The sequence below is a fragment of the Zootoca vivipara genome, chromosome 3 (genome assembly GCF_965207765.1).
Source record: "Zootoca vivipara chromosome 3, rZooViv2.hap1.1, whole genome shotgun sequence".
Classification (NCBI taxonomy): domain Eukaryota; kingdom Metazoa; phylum Chordata; class Lepidosauria; order Squamata; family Lacertidae; genus Zootoca; species Zootoca vivipara.
The window spans coordinates 112,077,484-112,104,300 of NC_142586.1; the positions used below are offsets into that span (position 1 = coordinate 112,077,484).

Below are 26,817 nucleotides of genomic sequence, written 5' to 3' on the forward strand. Positions count from 1 at the left end.
CTAGAGAGAGAGGGAGCCATGATGAAGAGCTCCGTGTGTGTTTATATTTAAATAAACTAGTTTAGCCAAGATGTTGTGCTACTGAGGTCTGTTACGCAACTGTGCAACCTCTGCGGGTTCCTAAAGTGTGCTGGTGTCTTCTGGCACCAGTTGCTGTTATGTTCGGGCTGGAGAATGCTTAAGAAGCTCCCGAACGATCAGCCAGGAGGGGGAGAACATGCCAGCCGGGCATGTGTCTCTGCCAGGGTCCTACTTGTGAGTAGGCAGCCTCCTGGACATCCCGACAATTATAAGAGTCCAGCCAGGGGCCGTCTTAAGCATACCTGGCACCGTGGTGTGACGGATCCCTCCGGCGCCCCCCGCCACGTTTCATAGCGGGGCGGGCGGGCGCAGCGCACAGCGCCGCTGCCGCCTGGAGGGCCAGTGCCCTGCACCACCCAGCCTGGCCATAGGGCTGGCCCTGGGCCAGGGGGCACTGCCCGCTCCCTGTTGCGACGCCCCTGCACGTGGCAGAGGCGGCCCCAGGATCGCGCGCGCCTCTGGAGAGCGGCCTGAAGCCGCTGAACAGTTGAGAGGCGCGCCTGGGGCTGCATCCACCGCCCCTGGGACGGCCTCCGCCGCGCCTCTCAGTGAGCGCAGCGGCACCCCTGGTTGCCTGGCGCCCTGGTGCCACGCAACACCACACCTGGGCCTAGAGACGGCCATGAGTCTAGCTATACTTTTGACAAAGGTTTGATTCCATTATGGCAGGGGGGGGGGTGAAACTCAGCCCTGTAGAGCAAACAAGTCCTTCCAGAGTTCCCCATTAAAAAGCCCCACAGTCTCATGCTGTCATACGTGATAACATGTGGCTCAGGATGGAACTTCAAAGAACAACTGGGAGCTTTAAGCTTTACTTTGATTGAGAAACAAAATACAAAAAAATTCCTTCCAGCAGCATCTTAGAGACCAACTAAGTTTGTCATTGGTATCAGCTTTCGTGTGCATTCATGTTTCAACCACGTCAGGCCAACACGGTTACCTACCTGCAATTTGATTGAGAAAGACATGCTCCCAACCACTCACCAGATGGCTGGTATTTTGCCAAATGCAAGAGTCATTGGGGAGTCAGGGGAACCACAGCACAATTCTACATTGGCGGAGGAAGGGGATGCGGGGCTTGTGGGCCTCCCTGGGTGCTATCCCTCAGGGGATCACCCCATCCCTGGGTGCACAGCATGCATGTGGAGGAAAGCATGAAATAGCATGCTTTAATTGGGCAAAAAAACAGTGACAGTCCTTAAACAAAATAACAAACCATGCAAATTATAAAATATTTCCCCTTTCAGGATCTTGGTTGATCAATAAAGGAGAGTCTCAAGCTGGCCATCTCGGTCAGTCTTCCATCCAAAGAGGACACAGATATTGATTTTCTTGATGACTGCTTATCGGGGAAAAAGCAAGCCACCAGAAAGGTACATATTGTCTAGCCATTGAGGTGGGCTGTTGAGAACAAGTAGCCTGTTTGTTCCTTTCCTTGTGGGTGCCACGACATCCTTCAGCAATGATCCATAAATAAGGGGAAACTTTTGATTATATCCGTGAGTCTTCTTGAGATTGGAACAGAACGAGTGTTCAACCACAGCGGTCTTATCCTATTCCATTCTTTGTTTCCTTCTTCATACTGCTACATTTGCCAAGGGAGGGCCAGCTATTCTCAGCACTGCAGTTGGCTGTAGAAGACCCAACTGGTCAGTTTGGGATATTTGGGTTTCAGAATGCCCAGGATGCTGTCCTGGGTGCTTTAGCTGAGATTCCTGCATTGCAGGGGGTTGGACTTGATGGCCCATGGGGTCCCTTCCAACTCCATGATTATATGAGGAACATAAGAGAAGTCAATGGCCCATCAAGTCCAGCATCCTGTTCTTGCTTTGGCCAATTAGATGAGGAGCACAAGAGCAGTCAGCCCTTCAGCAACTGCCATTCACAAGCATCACTGCCTCCAGATGTGGATGCAGAGCATAGTCATCCAAGCTAGTCTTCTCTTCCATGAATTTGTCAATTCCTCTTGAAGCCATCTATTTTAGAGAGAGGGAGCAAGAATTAATTTTCCAAAACTGAAAGGGTGAATGGTAGCTATGAATATCATTAGCAGAATGTTTGGAACACACAGTCCTTTCCTCCCCCCGAAAGCTTCCTCTCACCATTCCCTTAGGAAGTACAAATAGAGGAACCTTTCTCTCTTTGCAATATCTTTGAGCTAGCAGGCAACTCTGGTGGCTCCAGCATTCAGCCATGAAGACCTCTGCCTCTCTAGTTCTCCTTTTGGTGCTGCTGTCGGTCACAGGTAAAATCTAAAGGGCCGTCCATCCACAGAACTCCAAGAAGACCTGCCTAACTAGCCCATTGGCTGATTTGCACTGCTTGAAATATTAGCCCAGTTGATACTATGTCATCTGTGTAAGATTGAAGTTCTATTTCCTGATTAAGTGGGATATGGAATGGTCAGCTTTTGCTGAATAGAATTGTAGCATTGTAGAGTTGGAAGGGCAGTATCTAGCTCAACCCCCTGCAATGTATATACTTCTGTTGATGCAGCCTACAATAGCATAAGCTTTTCATTTTGCTGCTGCATCACACTGTTAACTCATGTTAAGCTCATGCAACCCTTGGGACCCTCGCTCCATTCACATATACAATAGGGAATGCATAGAGATCTTGGTACTCTCTTTTCACCTGAGGGATTGATTTCTATCTTCATAATATTTCGCCAGGACCAACTACCATCGACCACTACTTTTGTAAGGGTATCTGCAGGCCAAGCTGTTCAGTTTACGAATATCAGTCTTACTTTGACCCCTGCCCGGACTCTGGTCGCGTCTTCTGCTGCATACAGGAAGGTAAGGTGCTAAAGTGTTATTATGAGTTGCAATAATTATGATTTGGATAAGTGGTGAAAAGATAAGAAGCAGGGTTTTGTGCGGCTCTGTTCAAAGCAAGTGGAAGAGCAGATTAGGATCAGGGGCTCTGTGTGGAGAAGGCAGAGAGGTGCTATTGTAGTCGCAACAACCCTGACAAGGGGCATAAGCTTTTCTTTTTGCTGCTGCATCACACTGCTGACACATGCAAAGCTTGGAGGTTTTCACATGTACTACCGGTACTGGCAAAAGGAAATTCAGAGAAATATGGGTAATCTCTTTTTGCCTGAGGGATAGATTTATATCTTCATAATATTTCCCAGGACCCACTACCAGTGAGAATGAACTGTGTAATGGCGTCTGCAAAGGACATTGTACAGCTGGAGAATGAGAGTCTCCATTAGACCCCTGCAGGGAATCTGGTCATGTCTTCGGTTGTAAAAAGTTTGGTAATGTGCTAAATTGATTTTACGGGCTGCAATCATCATGATTTGGGGGGAAAAGGTTAGAAGATAAGAAGCAGGGTTTTCTGTGACTGTTCAAAGGAAGCAGAAGAGCAAACAAGGAGCTAATACATCAGAATATAGAATCCAGGATTGCTGAAAACAGAATCATTGATTTAAACAATTGTAGAGTTGGAAGGGATCCCAAGGGCACTGGCGGAGGAAGAGGAGTGTGGGGGGAGTGCACCGCCCCCAACAGCGTGTTCCTGGTGGGGTGCCATCGCAGCTGCCCCCCGCCCGTGCCGGACGCCCCACCCCAAGGACGTGCGCCACGACCCCAGGATGCACGTCATGCCCCATGCGGGTGGTGCGCCATGCCCCCGGGATGTGCCCCAGCCCCACCCCTGCCTGCTCTCTGCCCCCTGGTGCCGGAGCATGAAGCTCCGCCACTGCCCAAATCCTTCTTAAATTGTGGTGCCCAGAATTGGACACAGAATTCCAGGTGAGGTTTGACCAAGGCAGAATAGAGTGGTACTGTTACTTCCCTTGATCTGCACACTATGATTCTGTTGTTGCAGCCTAGAATAGCATTAGCTTTTCCCCCTGCTGTGTCACTACGAAATGTGATAGGCAGGAAGAATCAGATGCAGAAATATAGGATTGGGTACACATGGCTTGACGGTAGCACATGTATAAAGGATCTAGGGGACTTTTCAAAAATTTATTAGACAACAAATTCAACACAAATCAAGACTGTTATGCAGCACCAAAAAAGCTAATGCAATTCTAGGCTGCATTAACAGAGGTCCAGTGTCCAGATGACAAGAAATTATAGTACCATTCTATTCTGGCTTCCTCCAGGCTGGTGCAGTAAGAGGGAAAGAGGCAGGCATCTGCTGAGGTTGCCCCCTTTTGCCCCCTTTGCCAAGGGTGTTTAATGAGGAAGCTTGCTGCCCCAATGTTGCAGGCACAAATCAATGCACACTTGCTTATGGCATGAGCGGCAGCATGCTTACTTGAGTTATAAGCTCAACCTGATTAGCGTAAGGTCATTGAGTCTCATTGGACAGCTACTGCTCATCTTAAGCCAGGCATCCCTTGGTCAATGAAGTGTCTTTTAGTGCTCTGGCATGCTAGGAATCTTAGCCCATTGGATACCATGTCATATGTGCAAAATTAATGTACAGTGGTTCCTTGGTTCCTCGGATTACAGATGCTTCAGGTTACAGACACCGCAAATCCAGAAATAGTACCTCGGGTTAAGAACTTTGCATCAGGATGAGAACAGAAATCATGCAGCGGCAGCAGCAGGAGGCCCCATTAGCTAAAGTGGTACCTCAGGTTAAGTACAGTTTCAGGTTAAGGACAGACCTCCAGAACGAATTAAGTTCTTAACCCGAGGTACCACTGTAATGGATTGCTTTCACTGATTAAGAAATGCTTAGAGATGTTGGTGGTCTCTTCTCATCTGAAGAATTGATTTCTCTCTTCAAAATACTTCTCCAGGATCCACTCCCACCCTGAATGATGACTGTAAAGGTCGCTGCAAAGCAAAATGTTCACATAGAGAATATGTGGCTTCAATAACCTCCTGCGACGTTCCTGATCATTTCTACTGCTGCCCAAAGAAAGGTAACATGCTAAATTTTTGTTATGGGCCACAATCATGATTTGGAAAGAAGGGAAAGATGATAAACAGGGTTGCTTGGCTATGCTTGAAGGAAGAGGAGGAACAAACCAGGAGTAGGTTTTCTGCATGGAGAAGATGGAGAAATGCTTCTGGGTGACAGAGAGAAGGTGGACTGCTCAACACCTACTTTGCCTTTGTCTTCCTCCAAAGGAAAACATTACACAATGTGATAATAATAGAGTATATGTGGTAGAGAATATGGGGGTTCAACAAACTGCTTACATCATCCTGATCATGTCTACTGATGCGAAAGGACAGGTAATGATTGGAAGTCTGAAATGAGATAGCCACTTTGTGGAAGTTGCCCCCAGATCCTCGGTCTTGTATACCTGAAGGAGCGTCTCCACCCCCATCGTTCTGCCTGGACACTGAGATCCAGCGCCGAGGGTCTTCTGGCAGTTCCCTTGCTACGAGAAGTCAAGTTACAGGGAACCAGGCAGAGGGCCTTCTCAGTAGTGGCACCCACCCCGTGGAATGCCCTCCCACTAGAGGTCAAAGAGAACAACTATTACCAGACCTTTAGAAGGCATCTCAAGGCAGCCCTGTTTAGGGAAGCTTTTAATGTTTGATTTCTGTATTTTAATGTTTTGTTGGAAGCCGCCCAGAGTGGCTGGGGGAACCTGGCCAGATGGGCGGGGTATAAATAAATAAATAAATTTATTATTTATTAAACAAGGGATCAACTTAAGAGAAGGTTACAGTCTTCAATGGTTTGTTCATTGGTTGAGGGATTTAAATTGGATAAAAAAGAAGTTTGGTACAGAAAGAAGGACAAATATTGAAGTACAGTTATGTACAGATTGTTGTTGATGTTTAGTCGTTTAGTCGTGTCCGCCTCTTGGTGACCCTATGGACCAGAGCACGCCAGGCACTCCTGTCTTCCACTGCCTCCCGCAGTTTGGTCAAACTCATGTTGGTAGCTTCGAGAACACTGTCCAATCATCTCGTCCTCTGTCGTCCCCTTCTCCTTGTGCCCTCCATCTTTCCCAACATCAGGGTTTTTTTCCAGGGAGTCTTCTCTTCTCATGACGTGGCCAAAGTATTGGAGCCTCAGCTTCAGGATCTGTGCTGATAAGAATATATTATTGCAAAAATGTATACATTATTGCTGAATTATGAAATACAGGTTAAATGGGCAAATTTTGGGGGGGATAATATAAAGATCGCACAGCGGGAACATGTGTGGACCAAAGGGTTAACATATACACTGTGTTATGACTTAATTTTTTTAAATAAAATGATGTATCATTGTTAATTAAAAATATTTAGAATATACAAATTTTTTCCAAATACCTGTTGGAAATGCATCTGAGTTATAAGGGCTAAGTTATGCTCAGAGTGTAGCATTAAAATTAACAGACTTAAGTTAGTGAAGTCTATTAATTTCAGTGGATCTATCCAGAGCAGGACTAACTTTGGGTACAATCCTTGAAAATGGATGCATAGATTAATTGGCAATGTGGGGATACGAAATCATCTTCAGAGGCAGCCCTACATATAAGGCATTGCGGTAATCTAACCTTGAAGTGGTCAGAGCATAGACAACAGAAGTTAGCCCAGGGGTCCCCAGACTTACCGGCGTTTGGGCCGGTTCCCACCGCGCCGATCGCGTGACGGGCCGGCGGGCGGGAGAGCGTGCGCCTGTGCGGGCCGGCGGGCGGGGGAGTGCGCGCCCGTGCGCATGCGCACGGACGCTTACTAGCGCGGCGGCGCGCTTACAGGGTGGAAAAAGCGCCGAAAATCCGTTGTGTGCATGCGTATGTTCCTCCCCAGACCCGGAAGTGCACCAGAAATGACCTCTTCTGGGTCAGGAGAGGCCCATACGCATGCGCACAAAGGATTTTCGGCGCTTTTTTCCCAACCCGGAAGAGCGCTGCCGCGCTGCGCACCGTAAGAGCGGGCAGCGGCGGCGGGCGACGGGGGTCGTCGCGAGCCGGATTGGGAGGCCAACTGGGCCGCATCCGGCCCCCCGGCCGTAGTCTGGGGACCCCTGAGTTAGCCTATCTCTACAGAGATGGGTTGCAGCTGGGCTACCAACAGAAGATGATGGGAGGCCATCTCCACCACTGAGGCCACCTGAGCCTCAAATGACAGTAAAGGACCCAGAAATACCCCCTGAGCTGCGTATTCACTTCTTCAGAGGGAGTGTGACCCCATCAAGAGCAGGCAACCTCCCACCCACTAAGTGCCCCCGTCTTATCTGCATTGAGCTTTTGTTTGTTGCCTCTCATCCAGTCCATTACAGAGGCAAGACAATGGTCCAGCACGTCCAGTGCCACACTTGCAGATATAAAGGAGAGGTAGAGCTGTCTGTCACCAGCATATTGATGACAATCTACTCCAGAACTCTGAATAACCCCACTCAATGCTTTCATGTAGATGCTTTAAAAAACCCCAAAACATTCAAGCCAATTTTTAACCAGACTCGGACTAACAATGGGTACTAACCCTAGAGAATGAATGCATAGATCAAATGGCAAGAAGGGAAGCTAACCATTCTTCTTTATCTTTCAAGATATTTGCTTTACAAAGCATTCCAGTTGGAAATATATGTTCAAGAATTCTGGCTTTTCTAATTTTCTCATTTAATATGCCCCCCCCCCCGAGTGTGGACTATTGCATGAGATTTAACATCACTTGTTCTCTTCTCTTTGACAGTGCAAAGAAGGCCGATGATACTTTATTAAGAGTGTGACAGGAAATTCCTAAGTTGCACCTGTGTCTTCGTAAAGAATGGAGCCCTATTTCTATTGCTATTCTGAAGCATTTGATAGATGAACAATCTTTCAGGTGTTACTTTTGGTTACTGAGAGGCTTTCCAGGAATTAGCTATCTCATTCCTTTGTGCTCCTAATAAAACCATACCTGTTCTGCAGACCAAGTCCTTTGTCATCTTTTTCTATGCAAACTGGGAGGCAAAGTTACCTTGCTTATTTCATTGCTATATGGTAGAATTAAAAATCTCTCTGGCTTTCTTTGGCTTCAAAGGAAGGGAACTCAGCTTGAAAGGAACTTGGACAAGGCCTGGTGTGTGTTTGTGTTTAATAGTCTCCTGTGGCTCTCCTGCTTCCTCCTTCACTTCAAACTGAGCTGGCACACAATCCCAGGTGCAAAACACTCCTTCTTCCCCAGTTCCCAGACACAAACGCAGGTTTCTCCCTCCCCTGTCATCAGAGGGATAATATGATGAGCAGCTGGAGAAGCTCAAAATTGTCCCAAGCAAGCAAAACAGCCACAATAAAAATGTTAATAAGTATAATAATATGCTAGTTAGATTTCAGGTGTTGCCAATTTTATTTGCAGCAAAGGTTCTTGGAAAGCCCCCAGATTCCACAATTTGGGAATATAATGAATGATTCAAGTGTCCAGGGAATTCTCACAAGTTGCTGTTGTTTATGGTCCTGCCTGCTGAACAGGAAGTTTTAATGAATGTTTGTAGCCGTGTTGTAGAAAGGCAAAAAGAGCTTTATGGAATGGGCTGCCCTCAATGGATAAGCAGTTTCCTTAAAAATAATAATAATTAAGTTTTCCAATTTAACAATCCAATTAAAACCACATTAAATACATTCCGAATTTTGATACAATAAAAAAGACCAAATTTTATGCCAAATTATATATCTTTGCTGACTTCCCATGCTCTGAAGTTTGAGGAGTGATGATCTCACATTGTACTGCATTCCTTGAATAATTCAAAAAATCCCAATAAAACATTTCCGATGTTAATCATTTATTTTTAGCATCCTCAGAATTCATTCAGCAAGTGGCTTAATCCTTTATAATTCTGTGTGAAATAAGTTTCTTCTTCTTTATTTTCCCTTTTTGATTCTAATTTCATCAACTGCTTTCTTTTTCACTTTCTACACACAAAGTCAATTCTCAATGTGTCACAATTAAGACAAAGGGGAGAACTGGCCATCCGTCATTTCTGGTCTCATTCCAACTGCTAATAAGCTGATATTTCAGCAACAACACCATTACTCCTCTGATAAATTCTTTTTATCTTTCCATTGAAAGTGATTGCGAAAATCGTAGTTCAATTTCACACTACCAGCTATAGTTAAACCATAACCATAATGATAGTTAAATATTCTTTCAATTCCGCTTGTGTATTTTGAAAAGACAGGGAGTCAGTGTTTTGGGGGAGCTTTGCCAGAGAAAACAGCAAATGCAAAATGTATCAAAGAGAAATAATGGAGGCTTATCCCCTCCCCTCCGTTCTCCTGTAGTCCAGAGCATACCTGTTTATTAAGTCAGAATTTCATCTTAAAAAGCAGGTGTCCTCTGCTCATGGCGACAACTTTGGAGAGTTGCCAAAAACTCAGAGTGCATTGCACCCAGCCCCCCTGCCCTCTCCTTCCTTCCAGATAGGCAGCAGGTGTCGGACGATCTGTGGGTGGAGCTGCCCCCACAGCCCTGGTTGGGAGGGTAATTACTGGTAATTACTCCCATATTTTCCCCGAATTCCACATGAAAAGGCTCAGGTGTAATGGACACAGCCGTTCGCCATGGCAGCCAAACAGGAAGTTGAATAAGCAGTTTACTGTTGGTTGTTTATGGATGTAATGGGAAGCGGATGGATAACGTTTATTTAAGCAAACGAGGCCTCTTCTGCTCCTTTGGGTCCAATGAGGTTTTTTGATGTTTCATATATTTTCCTTATGATTTTCTCTGTTGGTGCTTTCTTTGTTTTTTGCACATAGACTTTCAGAACATTGTGGGGTATTTTGGGGGGGGGGGAATTGAGCAAGCAAGAAGGAAGAAAATAGCTGGTTTCTTTTCAGATTTTCCTGGGTTTCCCCTCCCTCTCACAGGGATACTCTGTATGTCCTACACTTGATGACATGCATGTTGGCAGGTGTGGGGCAGGCAATGTTGTGTCTGGGTTTGTGTCTCAGCTAATTGTCAGGGATGCAAAGTGCAGTGCAGGTACCTCTCAAAGCACAGGTGCTCAGCTTCAAAGAGCAGTCTGGGACCAGCTGCTCCAGAGGTTCTCCATCGGGGAATCCCAAGGGCAGCTGACAGGATCTGGAGAGATTAAGTTGTCTGCAAAGCACCTGAGGAACAGCTTTGAATCCAAACTGTTTTCCCTGCAGAGGTGCAGGTGCTCCTTAAATGCAAGCAGCAATAAGGAGATTGTTCTTTCTGTGCAAGCATTTAGGAAGCCGCCTTGTTCTGGTGCAGTATTCTTGACTCTGACTCTGAAGTGCTCCCTTACATCTCAGTTTTTCAAGTCATCTGCTCTCTGATCCTTTCAGCTGCAGATTTTAGGCCTCAGGGATTTAATCGTGTGTACCAGAGTAAGCAAGGACCCCTTCCTCTCGTAATATACTGACATGCTGCTAAAATTGTAACACCACATGTTAAGCTGGCAATAAAACCACAACACAATCCAAAATGCACAAAATAAACTCAAAAGGGGTTTTAAAGGAACAACGTGTTTCTTGAATCAAGACAATAGAAACAACATATACCATAAGAGCTGGCCTGAGGCATTTCTTTGTCAGAGGTAAAGGACAAAATGGCACCCTATGATGATTCCACATCAATGTGTTTACTAGATGGGGGAAGTCATAGCCAAATTTTCAAAGCAACACTTGAAAATGGCTAATATTCAAACAGTTCAATGATGCTGAATATGAACTGGGTGCCAGACGTATTGTCTAACATAATGTGGCCTAGGACAGAATAAAAAGGAGGGTATTATTGTTGAGAGATTCATTCCCCGTGTGCAGTCAGTCATGGGTTTGTTGTCTATCACATGACTGGGTATGTGTTTTGATTCCACAGAGTGGGAAGTGACGTAGACAGGATGTTTGTCTTACTGTGTTCCTAAGTGCAACTGTTGTTCCTTTTCTCTTTCTCTTATCTGTCTGATGCTAGAGAGAGAGGGAGCCATGATGAAGAGCTCCGTGTGTGTTTATATTTAAATAAACTAGTTTAGCCAAGATGTTGTGCTACTGAGGTCTGTTACGCAACTGTGCAACCTCTGCGGGTTCCTAAAGTTTGCTGGTGTCTTCTGGCACCAGTTGCTGTGATGTTCGGGCTGGAGAATGCTTAAGAAGCTCCCGAACGGTCACCCAGGAGGGGGAGAACATGCCAGCCGGGCATGTGTCTCTGCCAGGGTCCTACTTGTGAGTAGGCAGCCTCCTGGACATCCCGACAATTATAAGAGTCTACTAGCCAGGGCCGTCTTAAGCATACATGGCGCCGTGGTGCGACAGATCCTTCCGGCGCCCCCCTGCCCCGTTTCACAGCGGGGCGGGTGGGTGCAGCGCACAGCCGCCCACCCCCTGTTGCCACGCCACTGCACGTGGTGGAGGTGGCCCCAGGATCGTGCGCGCCTCTGGAGAGTGGCCTGAAGCCGCTGAACAGCTGAGAGGCGTGCCTGGGGCTGCATCTGGCGCGCCTGGGGCGGCCTCCGCCGCGCCTCTCAGCGAGCGCAGCAGCACCCCTGGTGGCCTGGCGCCCTGGTGCCACGATACACCACCAGGCTTGGGCCTAGAGATGGCCCTGAGTCTAGCTATACTTTTGACAAAGGTTTGATTCCACTATGGCAGGGGGGGAGTGAAAATCAGCCCTGTAGAGCAAACAAGTCCTTCCAGATTTCCCCATTAAAAAGCCCCACAGTCTCATGCTGTCATACATGATAACATGTGGGTCAGGATGGAACTTCAAAGAACAACTGGGAGCTTTAAGCTTTACTTTGATTGAGAAACAAAATACAAAAAAATTCCTTCCAGCAGCATCTTAGAGACCAACTAAGTTTGTCATTGGTATCAGCTTTCGTGTGCATTCGTGTTTCAACTACGTCAGGCCAACACGGCTACCTACCTGCAATTTGATTGAGAAAGACATGCTCCCAACCACTCACCAGATGGCTGGTATTTTGCCAAATGCAAGAGTCATTGGGGAGTCAGGGGAACCACAGCACAATTCTACATTGGCGGAGGAAGGGGATGTGGGGCTTGTGGGCCTCCCTGGGTGCTATCCCTCAGGGAATCACCCCATCCCTCTTTGCACAGCATGCATGTGGAGGAAAGCATGAAATAGCATGCTTAAATTGGGCACAAAAAATAGTGACAGTCCTTAAACAAAATAACTAACCATGCAAATGATAAAATACTTCCCTTTTCAGGATCTTGGGTGATCAATAAAGGAGAGACTCCAGCTGGCCATCTCGGTCAGTCTTCTATCCGAAGAGGACACAGATATTGATTGTTTTTGATGGCTGCTTTTCAGGGAAAGAGCAAGCCACCAGAAAGGTACATATTGTCTAGCCATTGAGATGGGCTGTTGAGAACAAGTAGCCTGATTGTTCCTTTCCTTGTGGGTGCCATGACATCCTTCAGCAATGATCCATAAATAAGGGGAAACTTTTGATTATATCTGTGAGTCTTCTTGAGATTGGAGCAGAACGAGTGTTCAACCATAGCGGTCTTATCCTATTCCATTCTTTGTTTCCTTCTTCATACTGCTACATTTGCCAAGGGAGGGCCAGCTATTCTCAGCACTGCAGTTGGCTGTAGAAGACCCAACTGGTCAGTTTGGGATATTTGGGTTTCAGAATGTCCAGGATGCTGTCCTGGGTCCTTTAGCTGAGATTCCTGCATTGCAGGGGGTTGGACTTGATGGCCCATGGGGTCCCTTCCAACTCCATGATTATATGAGGAACATAAGAGGAATCAATGGCCCATCAAGTCCAGCATCCTGTTCTCGCTTTGGCCAATCAGATGAGGAGCACAAGAGCAGTCAGCCCTTCAGCAACTGCCATTCACAAGCATCACTGCCTCCAGCTGTGGAAGCAGAGCATAGTCATCCCAGCTAGTCTTCTCTTCCATGAATTTGTCAATTCCTCTTGAAGCCATCTATTTTAGAGAGAGGGAGCAAGAATTAATTATCCAAAACTGAAAGGGTGAATGGTAGCTATGAATATCATTAGCAGAATGTTTGGAACACACAGTCCTTTCCTCCCCCCGAAAGCTTCCTCTCACCATTCCCTTAGGAAGTACAAATAGAGGAACCTTTCTCTCTCTCTGCAATATCTTTGAGCTAGAAGGCAACTCTGGTGGCTCCAGCATTCAGCCATGAAGACCTCTGCCTCTCTTGTTCTCCTTTTGGTGCTGCTGTCGGTCACAGGTAAAATCTAAAGGGCTGTCCATCCACAGAACTCCAAGAAGACCTGCCTAACTAGCCCATTGGCTGATTTGCACTGCTTGAAATATGTCATCTGTGTAAGATTGAACTTCTATTTCCTGATTAAGTGGGAAATGGAATGGTCTGCTTTTGCTGCATAGAATTGTAGCATTGTAGAGTTGGAAGGGCATTATCTAGCCCAACGTCCTGCAATGTATATACTTCTGTTGATGCAGCCTACAATAGCATAAGCTTTTCTTTTTGCTGCTGCATCACACTGCTGACACATGCAAAGCTTGGAGGTTTTCAGATGTACTACTGGCAAGAGGAAATTCATAGAAATATTGGTAATCTCTTTTTGCCTGAGGGATAGATTTATATCTTCATAATATTTCCCAGGACCCACTACCAGTGAGAATGAACCGTGTAATGGCGTCTATAAAGGACGTTGTACAGCTGGAGAATGAGAGTCTCCATTAGACCCCTGCAGGGAATCTGGTCATGTCTTTGGTTGTAAAAAGTTTGGTAATGTGCTAAATTGATTTTACGGGCTGCAATCATCATGGTTTGGGGGGAAAAGGTTAAAAGATAAGAAGCAGAGTTTTGTGCGGCTCTGTTCAAAGGAAGCGGAAGAGCAAACAAGGAACAGGGGCTCTGTGTGGAGAAGGCAGAGAGTCATGGCAGATGAATCTTAATTCTTTGTTTGATGCAGTGGGAAGCTTGGTAGATCATATGAATTCTGTGAATAGAGTATGTCTTGATTTCAGTAAGGCTTTTGACAAACTCCCCCATGATTCCTTGTCTTCCTGGAAAAAGTGAAAAGTGGGTCACCACAAGGTTCTTTCCTAGGCCTGCTGTTGTGCAACATCTTTATAAATGACTTTTATAAAGTGGGGTGCCACAGGGTTCTGTCTTGGACCCAGTCTTATTCAACATCTTTATAAATGACTTGGATGATGGGCTTGAGGGCATCCTGAGCAGGTATGCAGATGACACCAAATTGGGAGGGGTGGCTAATACCCCAGAGGACAGGATCACACTTCAAAATGACAATAACAGATTAGAGAACTGGGCCAAAGCAAACAAGATGAATTTTAACAACTTTGTGGAAGTTGCCCCCAGATCCAGTCACCAAACAAGAGGCAGTTTAACATCCAAAATAGCTTACCACTGCAAAAGATAAGGCTTCAGTAATACATTCCTGGACATTGATATATATACACACATCATGTAGGCTTTGTAGATACAAATCCATACAAGTAACCAGTACTTCTTTTGTTCCAGCAATTCAAGGTATTAGTTTGAGTCTGTGTTACTTCCCTAGACTGACTCGGACACAGATAGCTCAAAACTCTGACAGTGTCAGCATGTCCAGTAGGGTGCCTACTCGTGAGTAAGGCCATTGCAGAGACACATACCCGACTGGCATGTTCCCTCCCTCCTGGGAGATCGTTCGGGAGCTTCTTGAGCGTTCTTCAGCCCGAACATCACAGTGACTGGTTATGTGAAGCACCAGCACACTTTAGGGATCCGCAGAGGTTTGCGCAGTTGCGTGACAGACTCAACAGCACAGCATTCTGGCTAACCTAGTTTATTTACATATAAACAGACTCGGAGCTCTTCATTATGGCTCCCTCTCTCTAGCATCACAGGCAGTAAAGAGAGTAAACAAAGGAACAACAGTTCCACTTCAGGAACACGTAAGACAAACATCCTGTCTACGTCACTTCCTCCCTGTGGAATCAAAATACATACAGTCATATGATACACAACAATCCTATGACTGCAGACGGGGAATGAATCTCCCAACAGACAGAACCCAACACTAGAATTTATGTGCATTAATTGTGGAGGTGAAAGATAGCCCGGACACTGAGATCCAGCACCGAGGGCCTTCTGGCGGTTCCCTCATTGCGAGAAGTGAGGTTACAGGGAACCAGACAGCGGGCCTTCTCGATAGTGGCACCCGCCCTGTGGAACGCCCTCCCAGCAGATGTCAAGGCAATAAACAACTATTTTACATTTCGAAGACAACTGAAGGCGGCCCTGTTTAGGGAAGTTTTTAATGTTTGATGCTGTACTGTTTTTAAGCCGCCCAGAGTGGTTGGATGCCGCCCAGAGTGGCTGGGGAAACCCAGCCAGATGGGCGGGGTATAAATAAATTATTATTATTATTATTATTATTATTATTATTATTATTATTATTATTATTATTATTATTATATCCTGCCCATCTGTGGGCAATTAACAAAACAATTGGCTGAGTGCCTAGATTCAAAATGCGGGCTTTGCAAACTCTCTAGCACAAGAGAGCTCCCACCAGAGTTTAAAACCACTCACATTGTTAAGCCACAGTGTAGTGTGGAAGATGGGCTGTTCTGTCCTCCTTTTTTTTTTAATTAAAATACTTTATTTAAATTCTTTAAAAATACAAACGAAACAACAAAAATAAACATACATACAACAAAAAATTCATAAAAACAACAACATAAAAACAATACAAAACCAATCATAACAAAAAACAACAACTAAATCATAATTAAATCATAACAGAATCATAACCAAAATTTCAACGAAATCATAATCAAATCATATTCCAAATTATATTCTAAACAAAACACAACGTAATTTATATACCACTAAATAAACAAAAATAAACAGAAGTATTAATAAAATCCCATTTCTTTCCCCCCATCACCGATGGCTTCCAGCCTTTCCTATGAGCTGAATTTATTTCCTTTATTTTGTGCGTCCTTTATTCTATATTCTTCTTACACTTTTCTTTTATTTACACCTTACATAATTCTGCTATAAGATTAGCTTTTTCAATCGTTTTTTTTTAAATATTGATTAATTGGTTCCCATTTTCTGCCTTATTTTTTTCCGAATTTTTTGGGATTTCTTCTTTTGTTGCCAAATTTTTATATGTGATTAATTTCAATAGCCAATCTTCTTTACTAGGAATTACATCACTGTTCCAATTTCTAGCAATTAAAATTCTGGCAGCTGCCATTACATGTATTACCACACATCTATCTTTAGCTTTAATTTCATCTCCCATCATACCCAAAAGGAAAATCTCTGGTTCTTTTTTAAATGAATATCTCACAATTTTTTTAAAATTCATTATAAATTTCTTCCGAAAATATTTTAATTTTTTTGCAGCCCCACCATATATGTATGAATGTGCCTATCTCTTCCCTACATCTCCAACAGATGTTATCACTATTTTTGTATATTTTTGCCAGTCGAGCTGGGGTGAGGTACCACCTATATTGTAATTTAATAACATTTTCTCTTATATAATAATTTATAATATATTTCAAATCTCTTATCCATAATTTCCCCCAATTTTCAAACATAATATCTTTCCCTAAATCTTGCGCCCACTTAATCATGACATCTTTTGTTAATTCATCCTTTGTTTCCCATTCTAATAATAAATCATATAACTGTTTTATATATTTCTCTTTCCCCTCCAATAGAATTTCCCCAAATTTAGACATTTCTTTTTCAAACCCAATTTCATTATCTTTTTTGAATCTTTCATTAATTTGGAAAAATGTAACCAAACGTTACAATATTTTTTAATTTCATTATAATCTTTTAATTTTAATTTCCCATCAATTTCTTCAAGCAATTCTTTATTCATTGGCCAATTTCCTTCCAAATTACTTCTCCTTACTGCTATAATTTCTTTTGGTGATACCCACCATGGCACTCTTGGCTCCAATATACGTTGATACTTTTTCCAAACTTTGAACACTGATTTTCGTATAATATTATTCAAAAAACAGTTATTTTTTTCCATCTTTTCCTTCAATAAGTATAAATGCCACCCATGTCCCAACCCGGCACCCTCCAAATCCAGCACTTCACCGTCTTTCAATTCCATCCACTCCTTCAACCACCACAAAGCAGCTGCATCATGATATAATTTAAATTCTGGTAATCCTAATCCTCCTCTTTCTTTTTTATCCGTTAATAATTTATATTTTATTCTTGGTTTCTTGCCTTCCCAAACGAATTTACTTATTTCTTTTTTTCTAATTTTCAAAACATTTTGACCTTCCTAATATTGGTAAATTTTGAAATAAAAACATACATTTTGGTAAGATATTCATTTTTACAATATAAATTCTCCCCAGCAATGAAATTTTTAATTTACTCCAGGATTCCATTTTATGTTTAATTTCCTTCCATATTTTTTCATAATTTTCTTGATAAAGATCAATACTCTTTACTGACATATTTATTCGTAGGTATTTAATTTTTTTCTTAATTTCTATCCCAGTTACCTCCTGTAATTCCTTCTTTTCCTTTTCTTCTAAATTTCTAGTCAAAATCTCACTTTTCTTTAAATTTATTTTGAACCCCGCCTATTTTCCAAATTCCCTTACTTTTTCCAATACTTTGGGTATGCTTTTTATTGGATTTTCTGTGGTGACCACTATATCATCCGCATATGCCCTTATCTTATAATTTCTCCTTCCAATTTTTATTCCTTCAATTTCTTTTTCTTCCCTTATACTTTTTAATAAAACCTCTAATACTATTATAAATAATAGGGGAGATAACGGACATCCCTATCTCGTGCCTCTGTATATTTTAACCTCCTCTGTCAACACTCCATTTATTATAATTTTGGCTTTTTGATTCTCATAAATTGTTCCAATTCCTTTTTTATTTTTTTCTCCAATTTCCAACATTTCTAATACTTTTTTCATGAAAACCCAATTGACATTATCGAATGCTTTCTCTGCATCAATGGACATAATGGCCGCTTGTTTTCCCCTGTCATTGTCCAAGCACTCTATGATGTTAACTATATCTCTTATGTTATCTCTTAATTGTCTTCCTTTAACAAATCCCACTTGGTTTTCATGTATTATTTCTTTTAATATCAAATTTATTCTATTGGCCAATACCCTTGTAAATATTTTATAATCACAATTCAAAAGTGAGATGGGTCTATAATTGGATGGAGATTCTATATCTGTATTTTGTTTTTGTAATAATGTTATACCGTATTTGCTTCCTTCCACGATTCTGGGATTATTCCTTTATCCAACACCTCGTTCATTACTTTATTTAATGGTTTTATTATTATATCCTCCAAATTTTTATAATATTCTATAGGTATCCCATCTGGCCCTGGGGATTTTCCTAATTTCATCTTCTTTAACACCTCTCTTATATCCAATTCTGTAATATTCTCATTTAATATTTTCCTTTTTCTCTCTGATATTTTTGGTAATTTATGTCTTCTTAAAAATTCTTCTATTCCCTGTTGATTTTCTCCCCCTTTCTGATAAAGATTTGTGTAATTTTTTTCAAAAATTTCTCTTATTTCTTTTGGTTTTTCAATTATTTTCCCATTTATTTTCAATCTATTAATAGAACTTTCATTTTTTCTTTTTTTCAATTGCCAGGCTAATAGCTTCCCATGTTTGTTGGCCCACTCAAAAATTTTATATCTCCAGAATTGTATTTCTTTATCTATATCTTGTTCTATTAAATTTTCATATTCCTTTCTTAATATATTAATTTCTTGATTTATATCTTTTTAATTGGTTTTATATAATAATTTTTCCTTTCTTTTTATTTCCTCCATTAATTTCATTTTTCTCTCCTCTTTTTGTTTCCTATCTATCTTATTCTGTTGGATGAAATAGCCTCTGGCCACCGCTTTTCAGGCATCCCAAATTGTTTTATATTCAACTTCGCCATTACAATTTATTTTGAAATATTCTTTCATTAATTCACATACCTGGATGTTCTCTCCTCCTGAATATCCCATTTGGTCTGCTCTAAAGCTCTTTGCTCATCTCTCTACCTCTCTTGAAAAGACCAGACCACACACTGTTAAGTAAGTAAAAAATGTTTTACTGACTAAATGCAAAGTTCTGATTGATGTGCTATTCCACGCAGCAAGGAAAACACAGTCAGGATAATCTTGGGTGCAAAATACAGAATGTGTTTTCCAAATATGTGGTCGAAAATTGGACCAAGTTTGGACACATCCATCCTGGCCTAATACACATCTCATTGACTTCAGGAAGACTTAGTCCTGGGTAGGAGCGTGAAAATTTGCTGTCTTACATTGCAATGCTGACATGTCTGTCTGTGTTAAATCGTCCAATTGTCTAATTGGCAATTATCAATAACACAGCTTTGTGAGACAGAAAGATAGCAGAGAAATCTATCTGTCTACGAAAAACTTTAGCTGTGTTGCAGACTCGTCCAGTACGCTCCGTCACAAATGTCAAGCCTCGTTTCTAAAACTCCAGAAACTTTTCCTCCCAAGTTCAGATAACAGTCCGTAGCAGCGGAAACTTTATCTAGCTTTTCTGTGCCTGTGAAATAACTCACGTCCACTCCCTTGTTTGTTAAAACAAAGATTTATTGCTTAGAGCAGCTCAGCCGGGGGAGTTCATCTCCATCTCGACTGGAAGCTGCGACACGAACAGAACACAATAACAACATACAGTGTCATATATAACAGATACAACAGCAACAGGTACTACTTCCTATTTATATGAACATGTCACAGGGCCCCCGTGATACAGGACGACTGCTGAGCTATTAACCCTATCAGCTCACAGTCTGAAATGAGCCCCATTTAATTTAGTCCCAGGACCTGCATACACATTGCTTAGGTTTGTGGCCCAGAGAGGTCACTTGGGTGCTGTTAACAAAGCAAAAACAATGTGGGAGGTAGTAGTTATGAGTTATAAACTCAATCTGATTAGCATACGGTCATTGTGTCTCATTGGTCAGCTACTGCTCGCCTTAAGCCAAGCATCCCTTGGTCAATAAAGTGCGGACTCAAAGAAGACCTGTCCAGCTGTCCATTTGGGTGTCCTTTAGTGCTCTGGCATGCTAGAAATCTTTCCCCACCGGGTACTATGTCATATGCGCAAAATTAAAGTTCTATTTCTTTATCGATTAGGAAATGTAATGGATTGCTTTCACTGATTAAGAAATGTGTTTTCCATATATGTGGTCTAAGATTGGAGCAAGCTTAAACACATCCATCCTGGTCTAATACATGGCACAATGAGAGGAAAGAAAGGAAATAGAAGAAGCATCACTTCCACACTCACAGTGAGGGAGCACGACCTAGTTGTGTCCAGGAAATGAATTATTGGGTTTTAACCCCATTCACATACTAACTAGCACTCATGCATTGTTATGTTTGGCTGCAGTCTCCCACATTCATCTCATATAGTTGGCACTGGGCCATTTCCATAGCAACGGACTTGGCTGACTTTGCACCTGTTGGCTTATCTCATCCATGGGGAGATTTATGCTTATGAAGCAAATCAACCCCTTCCACATCACCTGTTTCTCCAAAATAACATGTTAATTTTTTGTTTTTAAGGATGGGAGCACTTAGGATTGGGAACACACAGGAAATGAGGTTAAAGATAACAAACAGGTGGTGGTGGTTGTTATGTTCAAAGCATGAAGAAGAACAAACAAGGAGTAGTGTTAGGATAATAGAATCATAGAGTTGGAAGAGACCACAAGGGCCATCCAGTCCAACCCCCTGCCAAGCAAGAAACACCATCAAAGCATTCCTGACAGATGGCTGTCAAGCCTCTGCTTAAAGACCTCCAAAGACTCCACCACACTCCTTGGTAGCAAATTCCACTGTCGAACAGCTCTCACTGTCAGGAAGTTCTTCCTAATGTTTAGGTCGCATCTTCTTTCTTGTAGTTTGAAGCCATTGCTCCGTGTCCTCTTCTCTGGAGCAGAAGAAAACAACCTTTCTCCCACCTATATATGGCATCCTTTTATATATTTGAACATGGCTATCATATCACCCCTTAACCTTCTCATGCCAAGCATGCCAAGCTCCCTAAGCCGTTCCTCATAAGGCATCGTTTCCAGGCCTTTGACCATTTTGGTTGCCCTCCTCTGCACACGTTCCAGCTTGTCAGTATCCTTCTTGAACTGTGGTGCCCAGAACTGGACACAGTAATCCAGGTGAGGTCTGACCAGAGCGGAATACAGTGGTACTATTACTTCCCTTGATCTAGATGCTATACTCCTATTGATGCAGCCCAGAATTGCAATGGCTTTTTTAACTGCTACATCACACTGTTGACTCATCTCAAGTTTGTGGTCTACCTAAACTCCTAGATACTTTTCACATGTACTGTTCTCAAGTCAGGTGTCACCCATATTGTATTTGTGCCTTTCATTTTTTTTTTTTTGCCCAAGTGTAGTACTCTACATTTCTCCATGTTATAATTCATCTTGTTTGCTTTGGCCCAGTTCTCTAATCTGTTAAGGTCATTTTGAAGTGTGATCCTGTCCTCTGGGGTATTAGCCACCCCTCCCAATTTGGTGTCATCTGCAAACTTGCTCAGGATGCCCTCAAGCCCATCATCCAAGTCATTTATAAAGATGTTGAATAAGACTGGGCCCAAGACAGAACCCTGTGGCACCCCACTAGTCACTACTCTCCAGGATGAGAAGGAGCCATTGATGAGCACCCTTTGGGTTCGGTCAGCCAGCCAGTTACAAATCCATTGGAGCTGGAGTCAGACGTAGGTCAGCAACTAAACCGTCTCTTTTTTCAAAGGAACCAAAACAGTGCAGGCCTAGTGGTTGCAGCACCTCTTCTCAGTAGGGGTTGCCCCAACGAGGCAGTTGTGAGGGCTAAAAGTTCCCACCTTCCCACTGCTTTTAGAACTTCTTCTCCCCCAGGGGCCCTTTCCAAGAATCTTTGGCTCCTTCATCTAGTCTCTCATTGCTAATCTCTGCTGTGCTCTGCTCTTTTCATTCCTCTTTGTGTGTTCTGGGAGGCCAGGGGAGAGGATACTGGTTGCAGCAGGAGGGGCAGACTCCCTGGATACTTCAGCAACCTGCCTCATCTGTCTCTTGCCTCCCTCCTCTTCTCCACCCTCCACTTCTATCTGATTCTGGACTGCTCTCTGTCACCTCCTCTTCCTCCTCACTAAATCCTGTTCCCTCTTCAGCTTCCAAGACCTCCTTCTCTCAGTCTGCTCCCTCTTTCCCCCCAGACCACTCATCCTTGCCCCACCACCAAACCCCTGGCTCTGACCCTTCTTCCTTTGAGGATTTCCTGGGGATTGCCCAGCTGGGACCTCTCAGCACTCCTCTGCATCCATCCTGTCAATGACAAGAAAGTCCCATGCATTGAGAAGTTGGGGGGCTAGAGAGAAGGTGGAACTGCTCAACAACTACTATACCTCTGTCTTCTCATAAAAGGAAACAGTGCAATGTGGGGATTATAGAATAAATGATGCAGAGGGATAAAGAGGAACAAATTCTCTTCTGAGGGATTGATTTCTATCTTGTTAATATTTCTCCACACAGCGAATGTTACTCCACCACCCACCAACCCACCAAATGAAAGTTGTAGAGGTTGCAAACGAAGTTGTTCAGATAAAGAATATGTGGCTTCACCAACTTACTGCGTACATCCTGATTATGTCTACTGCTGTGATATTTCAGGTAACATATCAATCTTTTCCTAAGGACTGCAACTATTATTTGATTCGGGGTGGGTGGGTGAGCAGTGGTGTTTTTTCTTTCTTTCTATGTTTGAAGCAAGAGAAAGAACAAACAAGGAATGGGATGGAGAGGTGCTTTTAGGTGACTGGGGGGTGGGGGAAATGGAGCTCATCAACGCCCACTTTGCCTTTGTCTTTTTCAAAAGGAAAACAGTGTGCAATGTGTTGATATTACAATTAATAATGCAGGGAGGGAGCTGCAGCCCATGAAAGGAAAAGAGGTGGAAGAGAACACCTAGTTACTTTAAAGAAATTCAAATCTCCAAGGCCTGATGAGCTGCATCCAAAGGTACAAAAGGAGTTTGCAGGTGTAATTTCAGAGCCTTTGTCTATAATCTGTGAGAATTCCTGGAGAACTGGAGGCGGGCAATAAGAAGCATAGAGTTGGAAGAGACCACAAGGGCCATCCAGTCCAACCCCCTGCCAAGCAGGAAACACTCAGCAGACCAGCACAGCAGAGGTACAATTGTTGTCCCCATCTTCAAAATGGGTTAAAAGCCAACCCAGGTAACTACAAGCTGGTGAGCTGGATATCCTGACTGCCTGACTTTGGTACTGAAAGTTAAAGAGTGGCTCTCTTCCTGTAATATCTTTGAGCCAGAAGGTGACTTTTGTGACTCCTACATTCGATTTTGCTATAGTTTCCTGGGTAAAAAATGAATGTCTGTTCTACCACAGGACTGTAGTAAAAAAAAAAAAGTCTTACTAGCCCATTTTGGTGTCTTTTGCTACTCTACCTTGCTCAAAACATTAGCTCATTTGAAACTATGCCATTTGTGCATAGTTTTATTTAGTGGAAAATGTAATGGACTGCTTTCACTGAGATGCTTAGAGATGTTGGTAATTTCTTCTCATCTGAAGGATGGATTTCTCTCTTCATAATATTTCTCCAGACTCCACTTCCACCCTGATTGATGACTGTAAAGGTCGCTGCAAAAAAAGATGTTCACGTAAAGAATATGAGGCTTCAACAATCCCCTGCACCGTTTTTTCTTATGTGTACTGCTGCCGAAAGAAAGGTAACATTTTTTTGTTATGGGCAGCACTCATGAGTTGGAAAAGAAGGTGAAGATAATGAACAGGGTTGTTTGGCTATGCTTGAAGGAAGACAAAGAACAAACAAGGAGTAGGTTTTTTTTGCGCGGAGTGGATGGAGAAATGCTTTTGGGTGACAGAGAGAAGTTGGACTCCTCGACACCTACTTTGCCTCTGTCCAAAAAGTGTACAATTTGATGATAATAGAATAAAAGATACAGAGAGGGGGCTTCAGCGCAAGAGAGGAAGAGAGTTGGTAGGGGAACACCAAGCTACTTTGAATGAATTCTAATCTTCAGGGCCTTAGAACGGCACCTAAATGTACTAAAGGAACTTGCAGGTGTAATCTCGCAGCCTCTGTATAGAATATTTGGGAATCCTTGGAGAAAAGGTGGTGTCCCTGCACACTGGAAGTGGGCGAACTTCGTTGCCATCTTCAAAAAGCAAAAGAAAGAGGACCTGGGAACATAACTGGTTGGTCAGCTTGGCTAGGAATCGGGTGGAGAGGGGCTATTAGGTGACTGGGGGAGAAATGGAGCTCATCAACGCCCACTTTGCCTCTGTCTTTTTCAAAAGGAAAACAGTGTGCAATGTGTTGATATTACAATGAATAATGCAGGGACTGCTGCTCCAGAAGAAAATGGGCAGGTGGCTTTGACCACTTTAAAGTTTTGGGAAGGAATATCTATGTAAATTATATGAAAAAATATTTTAATTAATATGCAAAATGATGATGCAACTTTAAGAAAAGGACAACTAGGTTGTACTCAGAGTGTGCATTAAAATTCATGGGCTTCAATTAGTCAAGCCAATTTTTAACCAGACTTGGACTAACTTTGGGTACTAACCCTAGAGAATGAATGCCCCCCTCCCCCCAAGTGTGGACTATTGCATGAGATTTAACATCACTTGTTCTCTTCTCTTTGACAGGGGGAAGACGGATGATAAAACCTCAGAGTGTGACAGGAAATTCCTAAGTTGCACCTGTGTCTTCGTAAAGAATGGAGCCCCATTTCTATTGCTATTCTGAAGCATTTGATAGATGAACCATCTTTCAGGTGTTACTTTTGGTTACTGAGAGGCTTTCCAGGAATTAGCTATCTCATTCCTTTGTGCTCCTAATAAAACCATCCGTGTTCTGCAGACCAAGTCCTTTGTCATCTTTTTCTATGCAAACTGGGAGGCAAAGTTACCTTGTTTATTTCATTGATATATGGTAGAATTAAAAATCTCTTTGGCTTCAAAGGAAGGGAACTCAGCTTGAAAGGAACTTGGACAAGGCCTGGTGTGTGTTTGTGTTTAATAGTCTCCTGTGGCTCTCCTGCTTCCTCCTTCACTTCAAACTGAGCTGGCACACAATCCCAGGTGCAAAACACTCCTTCTTCCCCAGTTCCCAGACACAAACGCAGGTTTCTCCCTCCCCTGTCATCAGAGGGATAATATGATGAGCAGCTGGAGAAGCTCAAAATTGTCCCAAGCAGGCAGAACAGCCACAATAAAAATGTTAATAAGTATAATAATATGCTATTTAGATTTCAGGTGTTGCCAATTTTATTTGCAGCAAAGGTTCTTGGAAAGCCCTCAGATTCCACAATTTGGGAATATAATGAATAACAGCATTGTTCTTTTTATACATTATACTTGAAACAGGAAGTTTTTTTTAAAATTAATCTTTATTGAATTAAAATAATTATAAAACAAACAAAACATGACAACTAAAATTCCAACAAAATTTCATAACGACCAAAATAATAATAAAAGTATATCTATACAAATAAACAATCAAAAAACCTTCAAATAAAAGTTCCATCTTTTCACAATTCACTTCCCCTTCTCTTCCTCCCTGGCTCGAATTATTAAACTTTCTCACTGCGTCCAATTTTTCCCTCTTATGTTCCAAATTTTTCCCAATTGTTATTAAACTTTTTATTTGAACCACCCCTTATCAAATTTGTCAGTTTGGCCAGATCAATATAACTTATTAACTTCTCTTGCCAATCTCTGATCGTGGGTACTTCCTGGGATTTCCATAATTTAGCGATTAAAATTCTCGCTGCCGCTACTGAATACAAAAATATCTTCTCGTCCTTTTTTTCTACTTCTTGCTCGACCATGCCTAGTAGGAAAGACTCTGGGGTTTTCCTAATATTATATTTAAATATTTTCTTTAATTCTTCCATTACCCCACTCCAAAAAGGCTTTATCTTAGCGCAATACCACCATACATGTAAAAATGTGCCTGTTTCCATCTGACATCTCCAACACTTGTTATCTTTAATTTTATACATTTTATGAATCTTTACCGGCGTCAGATACCACCGATAAAACATTTTTATTAGGTTTTCTCTAATTGCCTCTGACGCCGTGAATTTCCATGTTACCCTCCAGAGTTTTTCCCATTTATCCATTTCTATTATTTTGCCCAGTTCCATTGCCCACTTTGTCATTGTTTCTTTAATTGTTTCGTCTTTCACCTCCCATTCTAAGATGGTATTGTACATTTTGGAAATAACCTTTTGCTCACTCTGTAATAAACTATTTTCCAATAAAGATGCTTTAGACATAAACCCATTTTTCTTCATATCTTCTTGGAATCTGCTATACACTTGTTGATATTGGAGCCACCCTTTCAAATATTGTTTAATATCCTCGTATTTTTTTAATTTATTTACTCCTTCTTTTTCCTCTATCAAATCTCCATATTTTTCCCAATTCCCTTCATTATTTAATCTTTTCACTGTTATTATTTCGATTGGTGACAGCCATTTTGGTGTTTTGGGTTCCAGCAAACGTCTGTATCTCTCCCATACGTTCAATAAAGATTTTTAATAATATGTGTGTTGAACCCTTTGTGTATTCTGATTTTCCCATCCTGTAGGTAGGCATGCCAACCCCGTTTGTTCTCAAATCCCTCTAAATCTAATAGTTGATGATTCTCCAGGGTGATCCATTCTTTTATCCAGAGGTAGCTTGAGGCATCATGGTAGATCTTTAAATTTGGAAATCCCAATCCTCCTCTCTCTTTTGTATCAATTAATAATTTGTATTTTATTCTGGCCGGCTTGTTGTTC

General features: G+C 42.5%; 1 protein-coding gene across 1 annotated transcript; it reads left to right on the forward strand.

The window, feature by feature from the left end:
* Positions 1–2,189: 2,189 nt before the first annotated feature.
* On the forward strand, positions 2,190–25,050 carry LOC148686409 (uncharacterized). Its single transcript, XM_088666898.1, has 6 exons — positions 2,190–2,326; positions 2,754–2,879; positions 4,847–4,972; positions 22,515–22,652; positions 23,605–23,730; positions 24,677–25,050. The coding sequence occupies exons 1-6, from the start codon at positions 2,275–2,277 to the stop codon at positions 24,721–24,723; spliced, it is 615 nt and encodes a 204-aa protein (XP_088523024.1). The 5' UTR covers positions 2,190–2,274; the 3' UTR covers positions 24,724–25,050.
* The last annotated feature ends 1,767 nt before the right edge of the window (positions 25,051–26,817 follow it).